This window comes from Oncorhynchus nerka, linkage group LG2 (genome assembly GCF_034236695.1).
Source record: "Oncorhynchus nerka isolate Pitt River linkage group LG2, Oner_Uvic_2.0, whole genome shotgun sequence".
NCBI lineage: Eukaryota > Metazoa > Chordata > Actinopteri > Salmoniformes > Salmonidae > Oncorhynchus > Oncorhynchus nerka.
The window spans coordinates 30934679-30955470 of NC_088397.1; the positions used below are offsets into that span (position 1 = coordinate 30934679).

Sequence of the window (20792 nt, forward strand, 5' to 3'; positions counted from 1 at the left end):
GGGTGAGAGCAGAGGCTTTGCTTACTGCCGTCCGTTTGTCCGTTAGGGCTGAGAGGGGTTTGAGGTGTGACAGACATCATCTCCCCCCCCCAAACCCATATCCAATTCTAAACCAGGCCTCATCAGCACCTCACTGCGTATGCCAGAGAATCACCCCTCCTACCAAGTGTTTTTTTGACAAAAACAGGAGAAAAGAAAACGCTTTCTTTAGGGTTAAATCATGTTTGTGCTTTCTTTTAATAATACTATTATCTGTATGAGGTCATCGTTTGGCATATCATGTAGAGTAACAAAGGAAAATGCAGTTTTTAAAATACTTTGACCCCCTCCCCCCTACATGGTAAACAGCATTTCAGAGTGGGAGTTGCAGCGGCATTTGGCTACCCTACCCCCACCCCCCTCTCCACACCCCCACCCTCCTTTACAAAAGAAGATGGGAAAACAAACTAGAAGTCACTAGTAAAATCCCTTTAACAACACAATTACAGTACGCAAATACAAAGAGCATTGAATCTGTGGAGGGTAGTGATGAGATGAGATGTAAACATACAGCCAAAAATGGGACAAAAAAAACAAAAGACAAAAACAAAAACGGTGACCTTTTTGTCTGTTCATTCAGTTCATTGTGTTTTTAATGCTTCATTGTTCTTTACATTTCATAGTTTAGCTCTTCTTATAACAACAGTACAACTACGGACCTCTGGTCCCGGGTCATCCCTCGAGTTTTTAATGAAGAGGCCCATTTCCTATCCGCCCGTTGAACACCGGAGCTTAGACTCGTGCCGTACATTCTACGTTTCCCCAAACAGAGAAAGATCAGTCCCCTCTGAAATGGTGTACATCCGCCTTCCCCTCAGTGGAACACGCTGCAGTCGCACCACCACACCCGACAGACTGCTAAAACAGCCCAAAAGTGTCTCGGGATATGTGAGTATGTGCCAGAGTGAATGTATGTGTCCCCAGTCCACACAACAACCGCCTAAGAGAGCACAAGTCTCATTTGTATTCCTTTGTTTAGGTCTTTAGTTTCTACTTGGCTGTAGCAGCTCAGAACATGAGGTTCCCGGGGTTTCCGGGACCAGGGTTGAAGCCCATGCCCATGTCCCCTGCCATCCCGCGAGGCCTCATCTGAGGCGGCATCATCATAGTCTGCTGGGGGCCACCCATGCCGTGAAGTGACATCATCATGTTGGGCGAGCCCACGGGGCCCGGGTGATTGTACATGGGCCCCCCCCTCTCTTTAACCTGCATCATCCCCTGCCCAGGTCCTCCCATCATGCCCGGCTGCTGCCCCGGCGACAGCATCCGGTGCTGGGGTCCCATCATGCCCTGGGGCATGAAGCCGGGGTGTCCCGGGTGTGGCTGCCGCATGGGATTGTGGCCAGGGTTCCCCATTGGCATGTCTTGGGGCCCCCCCATGTGGCCAGGGCCCGACGGACCCCCCATCCCCTGCATGGGCATCCCCATCCTGGGGTTCCCCTCCACCATCATTCCCTGCATCTGGGGAGGGAAGCCCTGGGGGCCGGAGGGGTGAGGAGGTTTCACCCCCGGGCCATCGCCTCCGCGGGGGAAGTAGGACAGAGTCTGGCTGGGCTTTTCCGATGGGATAATCCGGGAGAGATCAAACTCTGGCATTCCGGTGGCTCCTGTTCGCATGACCTCGTGGAGGTCGTTATCATTGTTGAACATGTTGAAGTCCTGGCCTCCTCCAGGGGTGTTGGGTTTACACATGCCGCCCGGATCCCCACCGGGGCCCATGTTGCCCATTCGGCCCATGGGGCCCCCCTCCACCTGGAAGCCCATGCCGTGAGGGAAACCACCCTGGGGCCCGGGGCCGTTGTGGGGGAAGGGGACCTGCTGAGGAGGAGAGTGGCCAGGGGGGAATCCCTGGCCTCGGTGGGAGAAGCCCATACGGCCCTGAGGTATCATCTGAGGGTTGCCCATCCCTGGGTCCTGCCCGCCAGGCATCATCATGCCGTGAGGCCCCATCATGCCCGGCCCCATGGGCCCCTGGTGTGGTCCCCCCATCGGGTTGGGCGAGGGCATCTGGTTAGGCATGCCGTGGGAGAGGGGCTGGGAGCCCATGGTGTTCATGCCCATGGGGCTGAGAGCGGGCATGGGGCCTTGTGACGTGGGAGCCATCATGCGGTTGTGGCCCAGGTGGTGGTTCATTCCCATACCTATAGGAGGCAGCAGAGAGACAAGGCAGGGTGAGATCACTACATTCAAACCATAAAACAAAGAGCAAAAACATTAAATGCTTAACCTCTCTTGGGTAGGGGGCAGTATTTTGATGTCCGGAAGAAAAGCGTGCCCAAAGTAAACTGCCTGTTACTCAGGCCCAGAAGTTAGGATAATTGGTAGATTTGGATAGAAAACACAAACGTTTTTAAAACTGTTAAAATTATATCTGTAAGTATAACAGAACTGATATGGCAGGCGAAACACCAAGGACGAGAGCGCGTTCTGTATTTGTTTTTTTCCGGTAAAGACTAAGAATTCTCCATCTTAAATTTGATTGTTTATTTACGTATTAGGGTACCTAAGGTTTGATTATAAACGTTGTTTGACTTGTTTGGAAAAGTTTCTTAGTAATGTTTGGGAATTATTTTGTGTGCATTTTGATGGAGGGAAACTTGGTGGATTATTGACTGATGACTGAGTTTTTATGGACCATTTGTGATGTAACTGGGACCTTTTGGAGTGCCAACAGAAGAAGATCATCAAAGGCAAGGCATTTTTTATATCGCTATTTTTGACTTTCGTGTCGCCCCTGCCTGGTTGAAATGTTTTCATGTGTTTGTATGTGGGGCGCTGTCCTCAGATAATCGCATGGTTTGCCTTTTTTAAAATCTGACACAGCGGCTGGATTAACAAGAAGTGAAGCTTTATTTTGATGTATTACACTTGTGAGTCTATGAAAGTTAAATTAATACTGTAGTTTGAATTTCTTGCTCTGCAATTTCACCGGATGTGGGCCAGGTGGGAAGCTACCGTCCCACCTGCCCATGAGAAGTTTTAAGCATACACTTACGCCTCAGTATAGTGAATGTTCTAGGCTCCAGGGGTATGTGTAGAAGAAAATTAGAAAGGTGCAAATTTGGATACAGATATGTATAGGTATTTATGATTTGTGATGCGTTACCGGAAAATGGCCTGGTCTAAACAGCTGCCTCTCTGGTGCAGCGGTGTGTGTTTGTATGCTAAATATAACCGCATGTTGGAGCTCTTACCAGGCATGTTCATGGGGGGCAGGTTCGGCGAGCGGGCCGGTGGCGAGTCGTCGTCCGAGCTCGCCACCGTTTTGATGGCGTCGTGGTAGAGGGGCGTGGAAGTGGGCATGGCGAACTTGGACATGCGTGACATCATGATGGACAGCGGGTTCTGAGATATCGTGGGCTCAGGGGGCAGGGCGTAGGGGCTGCCAGACGGAAGACTGGAAGCACTACTGGAAGGGGGTGCTGTGGTGGGACCATTCCCTCCTGAAGGGGAGGGAGAGGATGACGAGAAGGGGGGAGGGAAGAGAAGGGGAGTGAGAGAAGAGGGAGAGATCAGATACATAAATATCCACTGTATCTTCTTATGCAGAGCACATGTAGGGCTGAATCCTAATTACACTCAAGCTTTCACACAAATCTCCCATTGCCTGAGTCAGAGTTAAAAGCACAGATCTCAAGTCAAGATTCAGTCCATAAAGCACAATCTACTGAACTGAATTGATGGAAAGCTAACAGAGGAGAAACTTCTGGGACTCACCTTGCTCCACGTTGCCCATCATGTTGGGTGAGGTCATGCTGAGCGGGGGCTGCTTGTTGTTCTGGGGGATGCCTGGGCTCTGCATGGGGGGCTTGGGAGACAATGTCCACCCTGGGGAGGGTGCCGGGAGCGAGGGTGACTTCATGTGGACGGGAGAGGCTCCGGCCGAACCCATCATGGGGGGAGACTTGATGGAGGCAGCGGCCGCGGCCACAGCCGCCGCTGAGGGCCCCTGGAGCATGCCGGCCAACTGGGAGGGTGTCTGGGGGGACTTGAGGTTCCCAGAGGGCGAGCCCAGCATGGGGGACTGGACCTGCCTCAGCGTAGGGGACTTGAGGGGGTTGATGTTGGGTGAGTTAGCCTGGCCGCCCTGGATGTCCTGAGGACCCTTGCGGCCCCCCATGTTCCTCTGGTTGGGAGGCGGGCCCGAGTTGGGGGGCATGTGGCTGAGGCGACCGTTGCCGCCGTGGTTGGGTCCTCGCTGGTCAGGGCCGAAGGGGGGTTCGACTCTGGGGCACCTAGGGTTCCCTGGCCCGTGAGGCCCCATACCCGGGAAGTGGCGGTTGGGGCCCATGTTGAAGTCCCCTGGGTGGTGCCCCTGGTCAGGGAAGGGAGGCCCCTGCATCATCTTCTGAGGGCCCATGTTCTCTGGCATGGAGCCTCCTCTCATCTTCATCATCTCCTCGGGGCTCATATTCATGGGAGGCTCCCCCCTCATCTTAGCCTGCATCATCTGGGGGTTGGGCCCCATGTTCATGTTCCCAGGGCCCATGCTGAACTCGGGGCCCATGTCCCGGCCCAGGCCCTTGACAAACTCCATCCTGGAGGATGGGCTCATAGGGCCAACATCGCCAGGCATTCTGGGAAACATCATGCCTCCTCCGTTAGGGCCGGGGCCGTCCATTGGCCCTCGGGGGCCGTTTCCCCCCATCATCCTGTTCATCTCCATGATCATGCCCGGTGGCAGCCCCATGCCCTGCTTGTCACCCCCCATGCCCTGCTGGAACATGGCCTCCTGCACTGCCTGTGGGTTGGGGAACCTCTCCACCCGACCCCCTGGCCCTACAAACGGCCCCTGTCCGGGCAGGAAGCCCCTGCCGTCGCCCATGTTGGGTCCCATGTCGTCGGGCCAATTCATTCCAGGCCGGGGCCCCCTGGGGTTGGGGCCGCCCTCCATACCCGGGTTCATCATGCCAGGAGGGAAGCCGCCGGGCATCCTCTGCATGTGGGGATGCATGGGGCCCCGGGGTCCCATGCTCATCTGCTCTGGGAAGTGCTCGGGGCCCCACATCTCCCCAGCTGAATTGATCTGGTAGGGAGGCGGGGGCCCGCGCATCATGGGGCCCCGGGGGCCTTGTTGGTGCATCATCATGTCGCCCATGGGTCCCCGGTGCTGCATCTGCTCCTGCTTCCTTTTCTTCTCCTCATAGAACTCCTGCTGCAGCTTCAGCCATGCCATCTGCTCCGGGTTCATCCCTGTGTGATCCCCGTGCTCACCGCCGGGCCCTCCGTGAGAATTCATAGGCGGTCCAGGAGGCGGAGGCCCCAGCTCGTCCGGGGAGAATGACATGTCTCTGAGGCCTCCGGGCCCAAATGGAGTGCCATCGGGCCGGGGCCCCACAGGGCCTCCAGGCTTCCCCAGGCTCTGGGACTGGGCCATCATGGCCTGGAGGGGGCCTTGCTCCCCAGGTTTCTTGGGCCCCCCCTCCATCATGCCGGAGTTGGACCCAGGAGGCCCGCCTGGGTTGCCCTGCCCCATGGCTACCATGTCTTTGAGGGATAACTCCTTGTCATCGGGGAAGAGCATGCGTTGGATGTCCCGTAGTGTCTGCAGGGAGCGTTCACGGTGCTCCAGCTGCTCCTGGGACAGGCCCTCAGAGTTGTCCCCCATGCTGGACATCAGCTCGTGTGCCAGCTGCTGCTGCTGGGCCGTGAGTTTGGCGTCAGCGCCATTGGGAAGGTCCAGAGAGGGGAAGCCCTGTTGGGATGCCCCAGAAGGGGTCTGGTGGCCGGGCGTCCCTCCAGGGTTGCTGTTAGCGTCGTGGGGCGTGCCGTTCTGGGGACTTCCACTCTTAGAGTCCATGCCCCCAGAGGCGGCCACATCCTGGAGGAAGCTCCCAGGCTTGGCCCCCTGAGGCTGGGCCTCTGCTGGCTGCTGTTGGCCTGGTGGAGGTGCTTTGGAGGCTTGCTGGTGGTTCTGGTCAGAAGGGTGAGATGACTGCTGCTGGGGGGCTCCACCCAGCTGCTTGGAGGCACCCCGGGGGGGTCCCATCTGATTATTCTACAACACAGGGTGAGGGCGAGAGAGGGGTTGGTGGGGTTACCAAAAGTCCCCGCTCACTGACACGTACAGATTGAGAGGCTTATCAAAGCACGCCAGGGTGCATAATTAATATAGCTTCAAAAAATACACAATTATTTTGAGTTGGACAAATATCATAACATTGTCCGAAACATGCTTAAAGTTTTAACATTGTTATATAACATTATATTACCAGACCAACAAGGGGCACAAGGCAAATGGTCTGATAACGGCAAAATGGCCGATATCGATGATACCCCAAATGGTATGATAAATAATAGGCTCGTTAAAACGTGGTTTTTGTATTGAAGTGGGTTAGACTTACCACAGGTAGATGGGGCTTGTTGCCCTTGCCGTTGGAGTTGTTGTTCATGTGGAAGGCAATGATGTTGTCCGAGTGGCCTGTGAAGACCGCATCAGCCGCCCTGCAGACAGCGGAGCACACTCATGAGTAGGTGTGTGCGCATGCGTTTCAAACAGGCAACAGGTGAAAGAGGCCCATTTCAAAATCAGGTTCATAAATGAATAATTGAAGCCGATCATCAAAGTCATATATTGAGCACAATTGTGAACAATACCCACTGAAGACATTAAACAAGTTCCAATGCGAACAGGTTTTTTTTCTTTTTCGGGGTAACAATTAGGTACCTTACTGTGAATGTTCTCATGTTTTGTTACTAAAGCACCTTATACCACCCACCACTGCGACCTGTATGCTCTAGTCGGCTGGCCCTCGCTACATATTCGTCGCCAGACCCACTGGCTCCAGGTCATCTACAAGTCCATGCTAGGTAAAGCTCCGCCTTATCTCAGTTCACTGGTCACGATGGCAACACCCATCCGTAGCACGCGCTCCAGCAGGTGTATCTCACTTATCATCCCTAAAGCCAACACCTCATTTGGCCGCCTTTCGTTCCAGTTCTCTGCTGCCTGTGACTGGAACGAATTGCAAAAATCGCTGAAGTTGGAGACTTTAATCTCCCTCACCAACTTCAAACATCTGCTATCTGAGCAGCTAACCGATCGCTGCAGCTGTACATAGTCTATCGGTAAATAGCCCACCCAATTTTACCTACCTCATCCCCATACTGTTTATATTTATTTACTTTTCTGCTCTTTTGCACACCAATATCTCTACCTGTACATGACCACCTGATCATTTATCACTCCAGTGTTAATCTGCAAAATTGTAATTATTCGCCTACCTCCTCATGCCTTTTGTACACAATGTATATAGACTCTCTTTTTTTCTACTGTGTTATTGACTTGTTAATTGTTTATTCCATGTGTAACTCTGTGTTGTCTGTTCACACTGCTATGCTTTATCTTGGCCAGGTCGCAGTTGCAAATGAGAACTTGTTCTCAACTAGCCTACCTGGTTAAATAAAGGTTAAATAAAATAAAAAATAAAATAAAATAAAAAGAAAACAGTCAAAAAGAAACAAACAAAAACTCCTTCTTAGCAAAGGGCAATTTCTCAAGCAAGGATTTAGCCAGGACTGTCTGGGAGTTTACATTTTTTATTTCAACTTTATTTAACCAGGTAGGCTAGTTGAGAACAAGTTCTCATTTGCAACTGCGACCTGGCCAGTGGTCTGAGTGGAGAGGGAAAAAGCTCTTATTGTTCTGTTAACTAAGTTACTGCATGGTGAAATCATGGGCCTTTAAATACATCTGCTTAGCATAGTCCTTGGACCTTGGTTCACTCCTCAGAATCCCAGACAAATGGCAAAAGTTATGGACAGAAGATGAAAAGGGAAGGCATCTATACTTGGTTTCAATCAGCAATAACCACGAAGAACCCTCAAGACGATCAGAAACCATAATCACCCGTCTGCGAAAAGGCCACAGCGGCCTCAATTACTCTCTCCAATTACTTCTTCCATTCATGTAGACTAGAGTGCAGAATCTAGAACACCTCCATCAGTCTCATAACATTCCAGCCCGGAAGGTGGTGACAATGCACCCAATACTGGTATGCACACCACCGTAAAACCCCAACGAGGAAGGAGTCCTCCGTTCACTGCAGCTCAAGGATTCAATCCTACTAATCAGTCTTCTGACGAGTCATATCAGCTCTTTTGCCAATGATTGGGCAAAACATCTGAATTGGAATGCCTGTGTAAACCCAGCCAATGTGTTTTGGGCGGGAGTTCAAGCAACTATAAATCAGTAATAGCCAGTTGAACTACACAGGTGAACTAAACAGTTGAGCGTTCCATGGTTAGGGGCGAGTGGCAGGGCCTCCTGTTGTCCATCTCTCCTCATCAATCTATCAAATGCATTTATAAAGTCATTTTTACATCAACAGATGTCACAAAGTGCTTATACAGAAACCCAGCCTAAAGCCCCAAAGAGCAAGCGACGCAGATGTAGAAGCACAGTGACTAGGAAAAACTCCCTAGGAAGGCAGGGAACTCTCTAGAAACCTAGAGAGGAACCAGGCTCTGAGGGGTGGCCAGTCCTCTTCTGGCTGTGCCAGGTGGAGAATAAAAGAATACATAGCAATTAAGGCTAGATTGTTCTTCGAGATCTTCAAACGTTCTTAGATGACCAGTAGGGTCAAAAAAAATAGTGGCTATAGAGGGTGCAACAGGTCAGCACCTCGGGAGTAAATGTCAGTGGGCTTTTCATAGCCGAGCATACAGAGGTCGAGACAGGCAGAACACACTGATCGGGGGTTGGCTGGGCTACTCAGGGCAGATAAGTGGCGGGGGGGAGAGCGAGAGCTTGTCATCATCACTTGTCAATCAAATGGGACCACCCCACTAGGGGACAGCCCGGAGTTTGGGTGACCCTCTGTCATTATTCACAGCCAGTCTGTCAGTGACCGGCAGAACACAATGACCAGATGGCTGGCTAGGCTCCTCAGGGCAGACAAGGGTGTGTGAGGAGGAGATGGTAGTGCACGGGTCAGAGACAGGGAACTGGCTAGATCTCTCGGAAGAGTCAGGAGGGGACAACACCCGACACTAAGGTTTCCATCAGGTGACTTCACTTCATTTTGAATGCATTCACTAGTCTCCACCTTTCTCCAGAAGTGTGAACTAGCACCCTCCTTGTCAGATTTAAAAGCATCGGATTGGTCAAAGAAGCATTGGCCTGAGGGAGTTTCCACCATTGTTAAATCCAGAGAGAGAGTTCAGTGTGTGGTATACTTTAAAAGTACAGATCATGAACAATGACCAATCAACCATACAAACACACAGCCAGAGCTAGCTTACTTGTTGGCCATCTCTGTGGTGAAGACGTACACGACCTTTGACCCGGGCTTGGGACCGCTGCCGCCCAGCTCCATGCTCTGCCCTCCAACGGTATTGTGTGTCGACGTGGCCGAGCTGAGCGCGTTGTTGGAGTCCAAAGGCTTCATCTCTATCAAATTGCAGTCTGGGGAGAGAAACAGGAAGTAGAGGTGAGAATGAGAGAACACTATGGACCAGACCATGATGGTCTGGTTGTCTCCATTATGCATCTCAAAATATCGCTGTATGTGGTTCCTTAGACGTTAAAACATTTCTCCGGGAGCGCTTTGAGATCAGATATGTGTTCACTGCAATAAATACAACCTGCAATAAATACAAACTATTCAGATGAGATATACAGTATCAGGCGTCTCCGAGTAGAATCAGTTCCTCGCTGTCCATGTAGTCTTATTCACTGTGATCTAAAAAGCTACACTGCTCCTAGATCAGCACTCCAACACTGAGACGCTTGACACCAGATCATTAGGCCTGTGTAATCTGATGTAGGAGGGCCATGGGGAGCACGCAGAGCAAATCACGCTTCTGTTCCTTCCCAACCCCAGTTCACTGGTCTGGTCCCAGATCTGTTTGGCTGCGTTTACACAGGCAGCCCAACTCTGACATTTTTTCCAATAATTGGTCTTTTGACCAGTCACATCAGATCTCCTCACATCATATTTTTTTCCAGAGCTGATCCGATATGTCAGATGATCAATTCGTGAAAAAGAGGTCTGAATTGGGCTACCTGTGTAAACGCTGCCAGAGGACTGTTTGTGGCAGTGGCCATAGGAGTTGGTAAGACTGTACAAACAGATCTGGTACCAGTTGACCAGGTAGCTACAGTACTTACTAAAGAACCCTGGGTCTTCCTCGTCACTCTCGCCCCCAGAGCACCAGTCCGCTCCACTGTAGGGCTGCCGCCGCTCAGCTACACACAGCCTCTTGGCTCGGCTGCCCAGCTCTACACCAGAGAGAGAGAGATGAAGGAGCTATGTCTGGCTAGTGTCAATCAAGCACACCTATAAAGCTGTACTCATTACAACTTACTGATTGTCATGCACATGTGAAGGTAATTGAACAACACATTTGGGCCTAGCTGGTGTTTGATGGGTTTACAATAATGTGATGCAGCATTCGTTGCTTGGTTCCAGATCCGTTTGTGCTGCCTTGCTAAATCCTATGGACAACGACGATATGAGTTGGCTGTAATAGCACAAACAGACCTGGGGCCAGGCTAGGCGACAGCATTAAGCACATTACGACCAAATAACGTGTTGACTATTCACTAGTTCAGATCAATGCTCTCAGCGGGCCAATGGGTGGAGGGAGACGAGCTGCCTGTGAGGCATGTTGGGGTAAAGTGGGCGCGCCTGATTGATCTCTAAGAGAGAGAGACTGGGGGGGGGTGTAAATTATTTAGCCCGGTTGTCTTTTAAACAGACAACAATCACAGGGAGCCCAGCGGGACACTGGGGGGTGGCCTGGGTTGTGTTCATGAGGCAAAACGTTGTGCAACGGAAAACAAAAACAAGTGTTCAGATCGTACAGCCCCATTTCACTCCATTTTTGAGTGTTTTCGGTGCCAACCGAATATGACCCTTACCTCTTACCCCAAAGTCTTACATGTCGACAACCAAACATGCACAAACAGTCACTAATTTAAGATAGCATTTGGAACATTAAAGGCCGGTTTCCCTGACCCAGATTAAGCAGCGTGCTTAATGGAGGCTCTCCAATAAGTCTAAGTACTTTTAGTCCAGGACTAGGTTTAATCTGCGTCCCTACAACAGCTCCCGGTCTGACATTGTACGTATACTTTTAAAATGAAGTCAGTCTCGCATCACTAGGAGTGTGCACTGTCGACACACCAAACCACTCACTTTCAGAACTACAGAACCTTCTGTCCCTATCGCCAGACCCAAACCCGTGGGCACCTCCAGGCAAGCAGCTGTGAGCAGTGCACTGCAGGCCCCGAGGCCAAGAGTCTGAAAACTTTATGAGGCGGTGTGTGTGTGTGTGTGTGCACGTTACAGTGGAAGCTCCCTGTGCAGAATGATCCACATGCTACATCAATAGATGCGCATGCCACAAACAAATGGCCACTGGCACACACCTAAAGCATGTCAATTAAATCAACAATTACCTACATTAACACTAAGCAATCATACTGACGTGTCCGGAGGGGTATTCTGGGAGCGTGTGTTTTATTCATATACACTACACCCATTCCCATTTCTTTTCACATGCTTTTACCATTTGCCCCACTGTCATTTTCATTCATCTCTAAAATATCTAGTTGTTGTAGAAAAATTCTGTTCACATTTATATGCTTTCATATCATGAAAGACGTAGAACCAGATCCCGCTCAGTAACAGCAATCTCAGTAGTAACCACCAGATGTCTCAGTGAAATAGAAATACTAAAAGGGAAAAATGACTGGACACCCCCTTGAACACAGTGAGATGGTTTCTTCCAAGGCTCCAGCCTTCACAGAGTTTCTTCCACCAGGAGATAAACGGGGTTGTGGATGTCTTAATGCAGCACTACAGCCAGCCCCGAGGAGGAACACACACACATATATACATATATATATATATACATATACATATATATATATATATATATATATATACATATACATATATATATATATATATATATATATATATATATACACATATATATACATATATATATACATATATATATACATATATATATATACACATATATATACATATATATATACATATATATATACATATATATATACATATATATATATACATATTCTTGGTAGCTTTCGCCCTAGTAAGAGGGAGTGTGTGTGTGTGTATATATATATATATATACACACACACACACACACACTCCCTCCCTCTTACTAGGGCGAAAGCTACCAAGAATAGTGTGACTAATGACATTCCCTGTGGGGTCCTGGGGGCCATCGTGACATGCCAGATAAGCCTGGGAGCCATCATATAAGGACACAACTCTATATCTGTCACAAAGCCCATTCAGACAACTCCATATCATGAGTTAATAATTCACACCTCAACATCCTAGACCCAGTCCTTGTATTTTGACGCTTTGAGTTCACCCCTCTGACTAGTTGAAGTCCCGGCGTACCGTTGAGAACAAGGTGATGTTGAACGTGAAAAGAAAATGCTGGTTTTCAACGGGACTTTCTTACTATTTCGTATGAACAGTCATTTTCACTCGGGGACAATAATCTGCCTTGAGATTCTGGAGAAAATGACAGTAAGAGTAGCATGTGCATATCTGAACTCTGAATCGGACCCCATGAGACTATTATGATAGTAGTGATACTGTAGGTGCCATGGGATGTTGATCATTACCCCGTCTTCCATATCAAAAGCATTCTTTTAGGTTGACAGACTTAAACCTGTCGATGGCTCCATCACTAGTTGTAGGGGAGGGGCTCGGCCTTACCTTTCTGGTCCCCCTCGTTGTTGTTCGTCCCAGTGTCACGATGCTCAAACGACTCCACCGAAGTGCTTCTTTCCCTCTTCATTTTGCCCTTGGCCCCGTTGCCTGCATTCAGGCCTTGTCCGTTTTTTAGTCCCAGGCTCCCTACGGGCCCCTTAGGGCCTAGAACTTTGGGGTCACAGGGCGAGGGCTGCGATTGGCTGCCCGCGCCCCCCGGCTTTCCCTGATTGGGCAGTTTTGAGTCCATCTGGGCGGCGCTGGAGGGAGACATGACGGGTGGGGAGCGCACCATGGCCTCCTGCTTCTGTTTGGGACTGCTGATGGAGAGGAAAGACAACCAGAGTTAGTCGGTGAAAATCAAACAATATGCAATTGCTGATCTCAACAAACAAAAAAAGGAGATAAAAAAAACAAGCAAGTCTAATCACATGCGCTTAATAGTAGAAACTAATACACCCATTATTTACATCAAACCACCGTCGTTATCATGCTGAGGGAGGCTCAAGGCAGCTCCCCGCCCTGAGAGAGCATCACTCTTAAACCAGCAGCTGGGTCATGTTCATTAGGCACCAATGCGTTAGAAAATGGACTGAAACATGTTGTTGCGTGCCCTAATGAACACAGCCCAGATCCTGGTTGGGGAGGCATGACGCACGCAGGCGAGTGATTAAAAAAAGGGTAAACAGGGCCACCTCCAGTCCTCACCCATTCTTTGTTGACAGAGTTGGGAACAGCAGGGGAGGTGGAGGGGGGTGTTAATATATAAATCGGTGCCTTGTTAAAAATAGGCACTAGTACACAGCCTTATTTCTCCCTGTGCTGGGCTGAAACCTCGAGACAGGAACACAACTCGCCCCATTGCCATGGAGACCAGTTACACATGGACAAAGCAGGGGGAAAAAAAGGGGGCTGCTCGATGAAGTTGGAGGAGAAATGGGAAGTAGAACACAGGGAAGCACAACAGATACGGAACAGGTAGTCCAAAGACCAAAGATGGTGGATAAATGAAGATAGTTCACTCGGGCATTGAAAAGGAACTGTCAGTTCCGGTCTACTTAACTGGATGTGTCTTCTATAGACACCAATGCAATAGCACCTGGGTCTGGTCTACTTAGTTCATGGAATTTGCAGCCTTCCTCTTACGTCTCTGGTCTGACGACACACTAATGTAGCTCGAGAACTGCCGGAATCCTTTGCTGGTGGTACGAGGTTCAGCATGACCACTGCATTGGGCTAAACTTCCAGGGACAGATCGAAAATAGTTGACTGCACTCAATGGGAGTAACAACAATCTACAAACAGGACCCTACCAGGCCTCCCTTTCCAGCTAGCAGTGAAACATAAGCCCTAGCACTCTCCTAAAAACCTAGCCAAAATGGCCTTGCGGCCAAAACCGGAGCCAATATGGATCCGAAGCCAAACATTGAGCCAATATGGCCGGCGTGCCTACTGTGAGACGGGCCCCAGCAGGGCTTTGGCAGTGCAGCTGCAGCCTCTATACAAGTCCCAGAGGGCCTGAGTCAGCACGGGCCAGGCCGGGATGGGCTGGCAGAGAGGCAGCTGCAGGGTGGAGACACTCAGGTCACTGTTCCAGGGCTCACGCCAGGACCTGCTGCACTAGATTAAGCTTTAACAGGCCAGAGTAGTTCATCAAGTCTGGTCGTCGTGTAACCTCATACAGGATGCCAGATCTGATAGATCTGAGCTCGCCTGGCCTCTAAGCAGGTTTAGGAGCGGAGGACGTCGATCCAACTGCTCGGCAGGATTCAATAAATACCACGCTATAACTACAACACAGAACGGAGAGTCAGATGGCACGGCAGTTAACACGGTGGTCTTAAATCAGAGAAGGACACAAGGTTCATTCTAGGTCGTCTTTATTGCAGTGACTGTCCCGGAGAACTGCTAAACATCTCAAGAACCACGCTGAGATGATACAGCAATCTTCTGAGATACGCCGCCCGTTTGCTTTTGAGGCAACATGGGAGGCATTCAAACTCTTTCATTGCGCAGCGGGATTGACAGGTTATCAAGCAGGGATGTACAACCTGTGGCCCGAGGAGCGCCCCCAGGAGCGGAGGATAATTTGTCCTTAAAAGTTGATTTGTAACCCTGTTTTGAGAGAGACATACTAGCAGACAAGGACCCAGCTCACCTCTGCGTGTTAGCCGATGGAGAGTTCCTCACTTTGGGATTGCTGGAATGCATTGACGGCGATCCCAGGGAGACAGAGGGCGGAGTCAAGTGCTGGTGCGGGCTGGCCGAGGGTGTGGCCTTGGCCCGGGGGTTCCTGTGGCCTGTGCCGGCAAGGGCGGAGTTAGGGGCGGGGCTGTGGTTATTAGAGGAGGGGTTAGTGTTGCTATTGGCTCGGCCACTGTCCGGGCCTGCCTCGTCCCGCTCCTTCTTGACACGCTCTTTCCGGCTGAAGTTTCCTGCTGCTCTTTCCTCTTGCACCTCCAGCATCATCTGGATGTCAGTACGTGTGAGGTGCTGTGTGCCTGGAGTCTCCTCAAGGAGCTCTCACAGTCCTTGGGCACACTGGTAAAGACAGGGGTGGAGGGAAGGGAAAAAATAAAAACAGGAGAAAATGTTAAGGTACTTCACAATGTGTGCATGTTGGTGACTTACAAAAGTTTTGGAACGCCACTGTTGTATCAGGCACCCCTGTTGTATCAGGCACCCCATCTCCTCAGATGGTTCGCGTCACTCAAAACGAGCCGGTGACATAGACAACTAACCAAATCATGACCGCTTACTTGGTTTGACATTGCACAGCTCCATACCAACTGACAGGACAACAGTATCTTAGACCAGGGGTTGAGAAAACAGACAGAGGCTCTGTTTGAACAGCCACACTAACATGCTACTAAGTATTCAATCCTAATGCATGGCGTTATTCTAAGTGGTATGCGTGTAACCTTGTTTGGCATGTCATCCTCCTCTCCCCCAGGGCCCTTTTTCTCCGAATCACTATCATGAGACAGTTCCCTGTGCTCTGAGAACATGCACACCCAGACACCCTACCCCCAACAACAACCATAACCATGCACGTGGAAATGAAGAATCCCCGCTTTTGTTACAGTCTACATTCCAACTGGAAACCTATTCCCCAAATAGTGCACTACTTTTGACTAGGGCCCATAGAGTTCTGGTCAAAAGTAGTGCACTGTGTAGGGAATAGGGTGCCATTTGGGATACAGACTCTGCCTGTGTATGTGAGAAGGAGCTAGTCTCCCATGTGCACTGGTAAGCATGCTAGTTCTGGTTCGTGAATGAAGGCATAGGTGTGTGTGTGTGTGTGTGTGTTTATGCACGTGGGTGTCAATGTGTATTCTCAGTGTGAATAAAACTTTTTTTTTAAATTAAGTATTGCTCACTACCCTCAGGTAGGGATATGAGAAACTCCTCCATAAAGCTGCACTGTTAAGATAGCATAAAATATTCAGGAAAGCTTCCAAGATACTCTGATGATGCAAGTGGTTCCATAAGCCACCTCTGGCTAAAGGGTGGGAGCCTGAAACCAGTGAGAGAATCATCCAAATTAAAATAAGGCTGTAACTTCAGCTTGGCCACAACCACCAAAACACAATTCAAATCAATCAAATTTCAAATCAAATGTATTTTTTATATAGCCCTTCGTACATCAGCTGATATCTCAAAGTGCTGGACAGATACTAGACTCACAATCAAAACACAAAATTAGTTCAACGATCACCAAGAGTTTCTTAACTCTCAACTAGTGATGCACTGATATGACATTGTTGCCCGATACCAGATAGTTTCCTTGCCCTGAACACATTGTTCGTGGCTGGTGTTTGCAGACTTTTTTGTACAGCTCTGACAGTGCTACGGATAGTAGTGGTGGCACTTGGCTTCCAGGTGCAAATTCAGAACACACAACATTCTATAATAGAACTGCGTTATTTGACGTGTCAAATGAAAAGGTTATTTAACATGGCACATAGTTTATTGTCAAAAAGTGTTATTAGACGTGTATCTTTTTAAAGTCGGAAGTTTACATACACTTAGGTTGGAGTCATTGACACTTGTTTTTCAACCACTCCACAAATTTCTTGTTAACAAACTATAGTTTTGGCAAGTCGGTTAGGATATCTACTTCGTGCAAGTAATTTTTGCAACTATTGTCCACAGACAGATTATTTCACTTATAGTTCATTGTATCACAATTCCAGTGGGTCAGAAGTTTACATACACTAAGTTGACTGTGCCTTTAAACAGCTTTCAAAATTCCAGAAAATTATGTCATGGTTTTAGAAGCTTCTGATAGGCTAATTGACATAATTTGAGCCAATTGGAGGTGTACCTGTAGATGTATTTCAAGGCCTACCTTCAAACTCAGTGCCTCTGTTTGAAATCACGGGAAAATCTAAATGATTCAGCCAAGATCTCAGAAAAAAGAATTGTAGACCTCCACAAGTCTGGTTCATCCTTGGGAGCAAATTCCACATTCATCTGGTACCACGTTCATCTGTATAAACAATAGAACGCAAGTATGAACACCATGGGACCACGCAGCCGTCATACCGCTCTGGGTGGAGACGCGTTCGGTCTCCTAGATATGAACGTACTTTGGTGCAAAAAGTGCAAATCAACCCCAGAACAGCAGCAAAGGACCTTGTGAAGATGCTGGAGGAAACAGGTACAAAAGTATCTAAACCCAGCAAAAAAAGAAACTTTCAAAGATAATTCGTAAAAATCCAAATAGCTTCACAGATCTTCATTGTAAAAGGTTTAAACACTGTTTCCCATGCTTGTTCAATGAACCATAAACAATTAATGAACATGCACCTGTGGAATGGTCGTTAAGACACTAACAGCTTACAGATGGTAGGCAATTAGGGTCACAGTTATGAAAACTTAGGACACTAAATAGGCCTTTCTACTGACTCTGAAAAACACCAAAAGAAAGATGCCTGGGTCCCTGCTCATCTGCGTGAACGTGCCTTAGGCATGCTGCAAGGAGTCATGAAGACTGCAGATGTGGCCAGGGCAAAAAATTGCAATGTCCGTACTGTGAGACGCCTAAGACAGCGCTACAGGGAGACAGGACGGACAGCTGATCGTCCTCGCAGTGGCAGACCACGTGTAACACCTGCACAGGATCGGTACATCTGAACATCACACATGCTGGTCAGGTACAGGATGGCAACAACAGCCCGAGTTACACCAGGAATGCACAATCCCTCCATCAGTGCTCAGACTGACCGCAATAGGCTGAGAAAGGCTGGAGTGAGGGCTTGTAGGCCTGTTGTAAGGCAGGTCCTCACCAGACATCACCGGCGACAACGTTGACTATGGGCACAAACCCACAGTCACTGGACCAGACAGGACTGGCAAAAAGTGCTCTTCACTGACAAGTCACGATTTTGTCTCACCAGGGGTGATGGTCGGATTCGCGTTTATCATAAAAGGAATGAGCGTTACACCGAGGCCTGTACTCTGGAGCGGGATAGATTTGGAGGTGGAGATTCCGCCATGGTCTGGGGCGGTGAGTCACAGCATCATTGGACTGAGCCGGTTGTCATTGCAGGCAATCTCAACGCTGTGCGTTACAGGGAAGACATCCTCCTCCCTCATGTGGTACCCTTCCTGCAGTCTCATCCTGGTATGACCCTCCAGCATGACAATACCACCAGCCATACTGCTCGTTCTGTGCATGATTTCCTGCAAGACAGGAATGTCAGTGTTCTGCTATGGCCAGCGAAGAGCCCGGATCTCAATCCCATTGAGCACATCTGGGACCTGTTGGATCGGAGGGGAGGGCTATGGCCATTCCCCCCAGAAATGTCCGGGAACTTGCAGGTGCCTTGGTAGAAGAGTGGGGTAACATCTCACAACAAGAACGGGCAAATCTGGTGCAGTCCATGAGGAGAAGATGCACTGCAGTACTTAATGCAGCTGGTGGCCACACCAGATACTGATGACCCTCCCCCCTTTGTTCAGGGACACATTAAGTTTTTGTTAGTTAGATGTCTGTGGAACTTGTTGTTGAATCTTACGTTCATACAAATATTAAAAAATGTTAAGTTTGCTGAAAATAAACACAGCTGACAGTGAGAGGATGTTTTTGCTGAGTTTATATCCACATTAAAACGAGTCCTATATCAACATAACCTGAAAGGACGCTCAGCAAGGAAGAAACCACTGCTCCAAAACTGCCATAAAAAGCCAGACTACGGTTTGCAACTGCACATGGAGACAAAGATCATACTTTTTGGAGAAATGTTCTCTGGTCTGATGAAACAAAAATAGAACTGTTTGGCCGTAATGACAATCGTTATGGTTTGGAGGAAAAAGGGGGATGCTTGTAAGCCGAAGAAAACCATCCCAAAGGGTGGCAAAGGGGTGGCAGCATCATGTTGTGGGGGTGCTTTGCTGCAGGAGGGACTGGTGCACTTCACAAAATAGATGGCATCATGAGAAAGAAACATTACGTGGATATATTGAAGCAACATCTCACGACATCAGTCAGGAAGTTAAAGCTTGGTCGCAAATGGTTCTTCCAAATGGACAATGACCCCAAGCATACTTCCAAAGTTGTGGCAAATTGGCTTAAGGACAACAAAGTCAAGATATTGGAGTGGCCATCACAAAGCCCTGACCACATCCTATAGAACATTTGTGGGCAGAACTGAAAAAACGAGCAAGGAGGCCTACAAACCTGACTCAGTTACACCAGCTCTGTCAGGAGGAATGTGCCAAAATTCACCTAACTTATTGTGGGAAGCTTGTGGAAGGCTACCCGTAACGTTTGACCCAAGTAAACAATTTAAAGGCAATGCTACCAAATACTAATTGAGTGTATATAAACTTCTGACCCACTGGGAATGTGATGAAAGAAATAAAAGCTGAAATAAATGACATTTCACATTCTTAAAATAAAGTGGTGATCCTAAATGACCTAAGACAGGGAAGTTTTACTAGGATTAAAATGTCAGGAATTGAAGAAAAATGAGTTTAAATGTATTTGGCTAAGGTGTATGAAAACTTCCGACTTCAACCGTAGCAGTGACGCTATTACGGTGTAACTCCGGTAGGGCAACATCTGAAAAATAGCGCACTTGGTAGTGTGTACCATTGCTCGACCAGTCGCGAAAGCCAACATCACCCACGACAGAGAACGGTTGATTGTCAAGGGCAATGAATTCCATTATCTTGGCGTTAATGGATTTCACCTTTGAGTTGTCTCGCTGAAATGTTCTTACTCTTTCAAATTACTGATAGACTTGTTGACTGCTAGATCCACACAGCAGACATTGTGGACTAGGTTAGGAATGCTGTGTTGCACGTGCAGCGCAAAATGTTACGTGTCGTCATTATGTCATGTATAGAGGTCGACCGATTAATCGGAATGGCCGATAACTTGAAATCGGTCCTAATTTTTCATAACAATTGGAAATCTGTATTTTTGGACGCCATTTTTTAAAAATTATATATATTTAAAAAAAACTTATTTAACTAGGCAAGTCAGTTAAGAACACATTCTTATTTTCAATGACTGCCTAGGAACGGTGGGTTAACTGCCTTGTTCAGGGGCAGAACAACAGATTTTTACCTTGTCCGCTCAGGGATTCAATCTTGCAACCTTACGGTTAACTAGTCCAACGCTCTAACCACCCGCCTCACGAGGAGCCTGCCTGTTACGCGAATGCGTTAAGAAGCCAAGGTAAGTTGCTAGCTAGCATTAAACTTATCTTACAAAAAATAATCAATCAAACATAATCACTAGTTATAACTACACATGGTTGATGATACTAGTTTATCTAGCGTTTCCTGCGTTGCATATAATCAATGTGCTGCGCATTCGCGAAAAAGGACTGTCGTTGCTCCAACGTGTACCTAACCATAAATATCAATGCCTTTCTTAAAATCAATACACAAAAGTACAGTGGGGCAAAAAAGTATTTAGTCAGCCACCAATTGTGCAAGTTCTCCCACTTAAAAAGATGAGAGAGGCCTGTAATTTTCATCATAGGTACACTTTAACTATAACAGAAAAAAATGAGAAAACAAAATCCAGA

The 20792-nt window shown here is 48.5% G+C and overlaps 1 protein-coding gene across 8 annotated transcripts in view; it reads right to left on the reverse strand.

The window, feature by feature from the left end:
- Window positions 1-384: 384 nt before the first annotated feature.
- Window positions 385-20792, reverse strand: part of LOC115134123 (B-cell CLL/lymphoma 9 protein-like) — a 108974-nt gene continuing 88566 nt past the window's right edge. For 7 of the 8 annotated variants that reach the window (XM_029667807.2, XM_029667828.2, XM_029667798.2 and 4 more), the window contains 8 exons: window positions 14906-15288; window positions 12754-13067; window positions 10151-10261; window positions 9283-9445; window positions 6384-6483; window positions 3757-6037; window positions 3234-3482; window positions 385-2180 (listed from right to left, as the gene is read on the reverse strand). In XM_029667807.2, coding sequence (XP_029523667.2) covers window positions 1048-2180; window positions 3234-3482; window positions 3757-6037; window positions 6384-6483; window positions 9283-9445; window positions 10151-10261; window positions 12754-13067; window positions 14906-15216 — 4662 coding nt within the window. In that variant the 5' untranslated portion in view covers window positions 15217-15288 and the 3' untranslated portion in view covers window positions 385-1047. The remainder of the gene's footprint in view (window positions 2181-3233; window positions 3483-3756; window positions 6038-6383; window positions 6484-9282; window positions 9446-10150; window positions 10262-12753; window positions 13068-14905; window positions 15289-20792) is intronic. The other variant, XM_029667845.2, reaches the window with a different exon arrangement.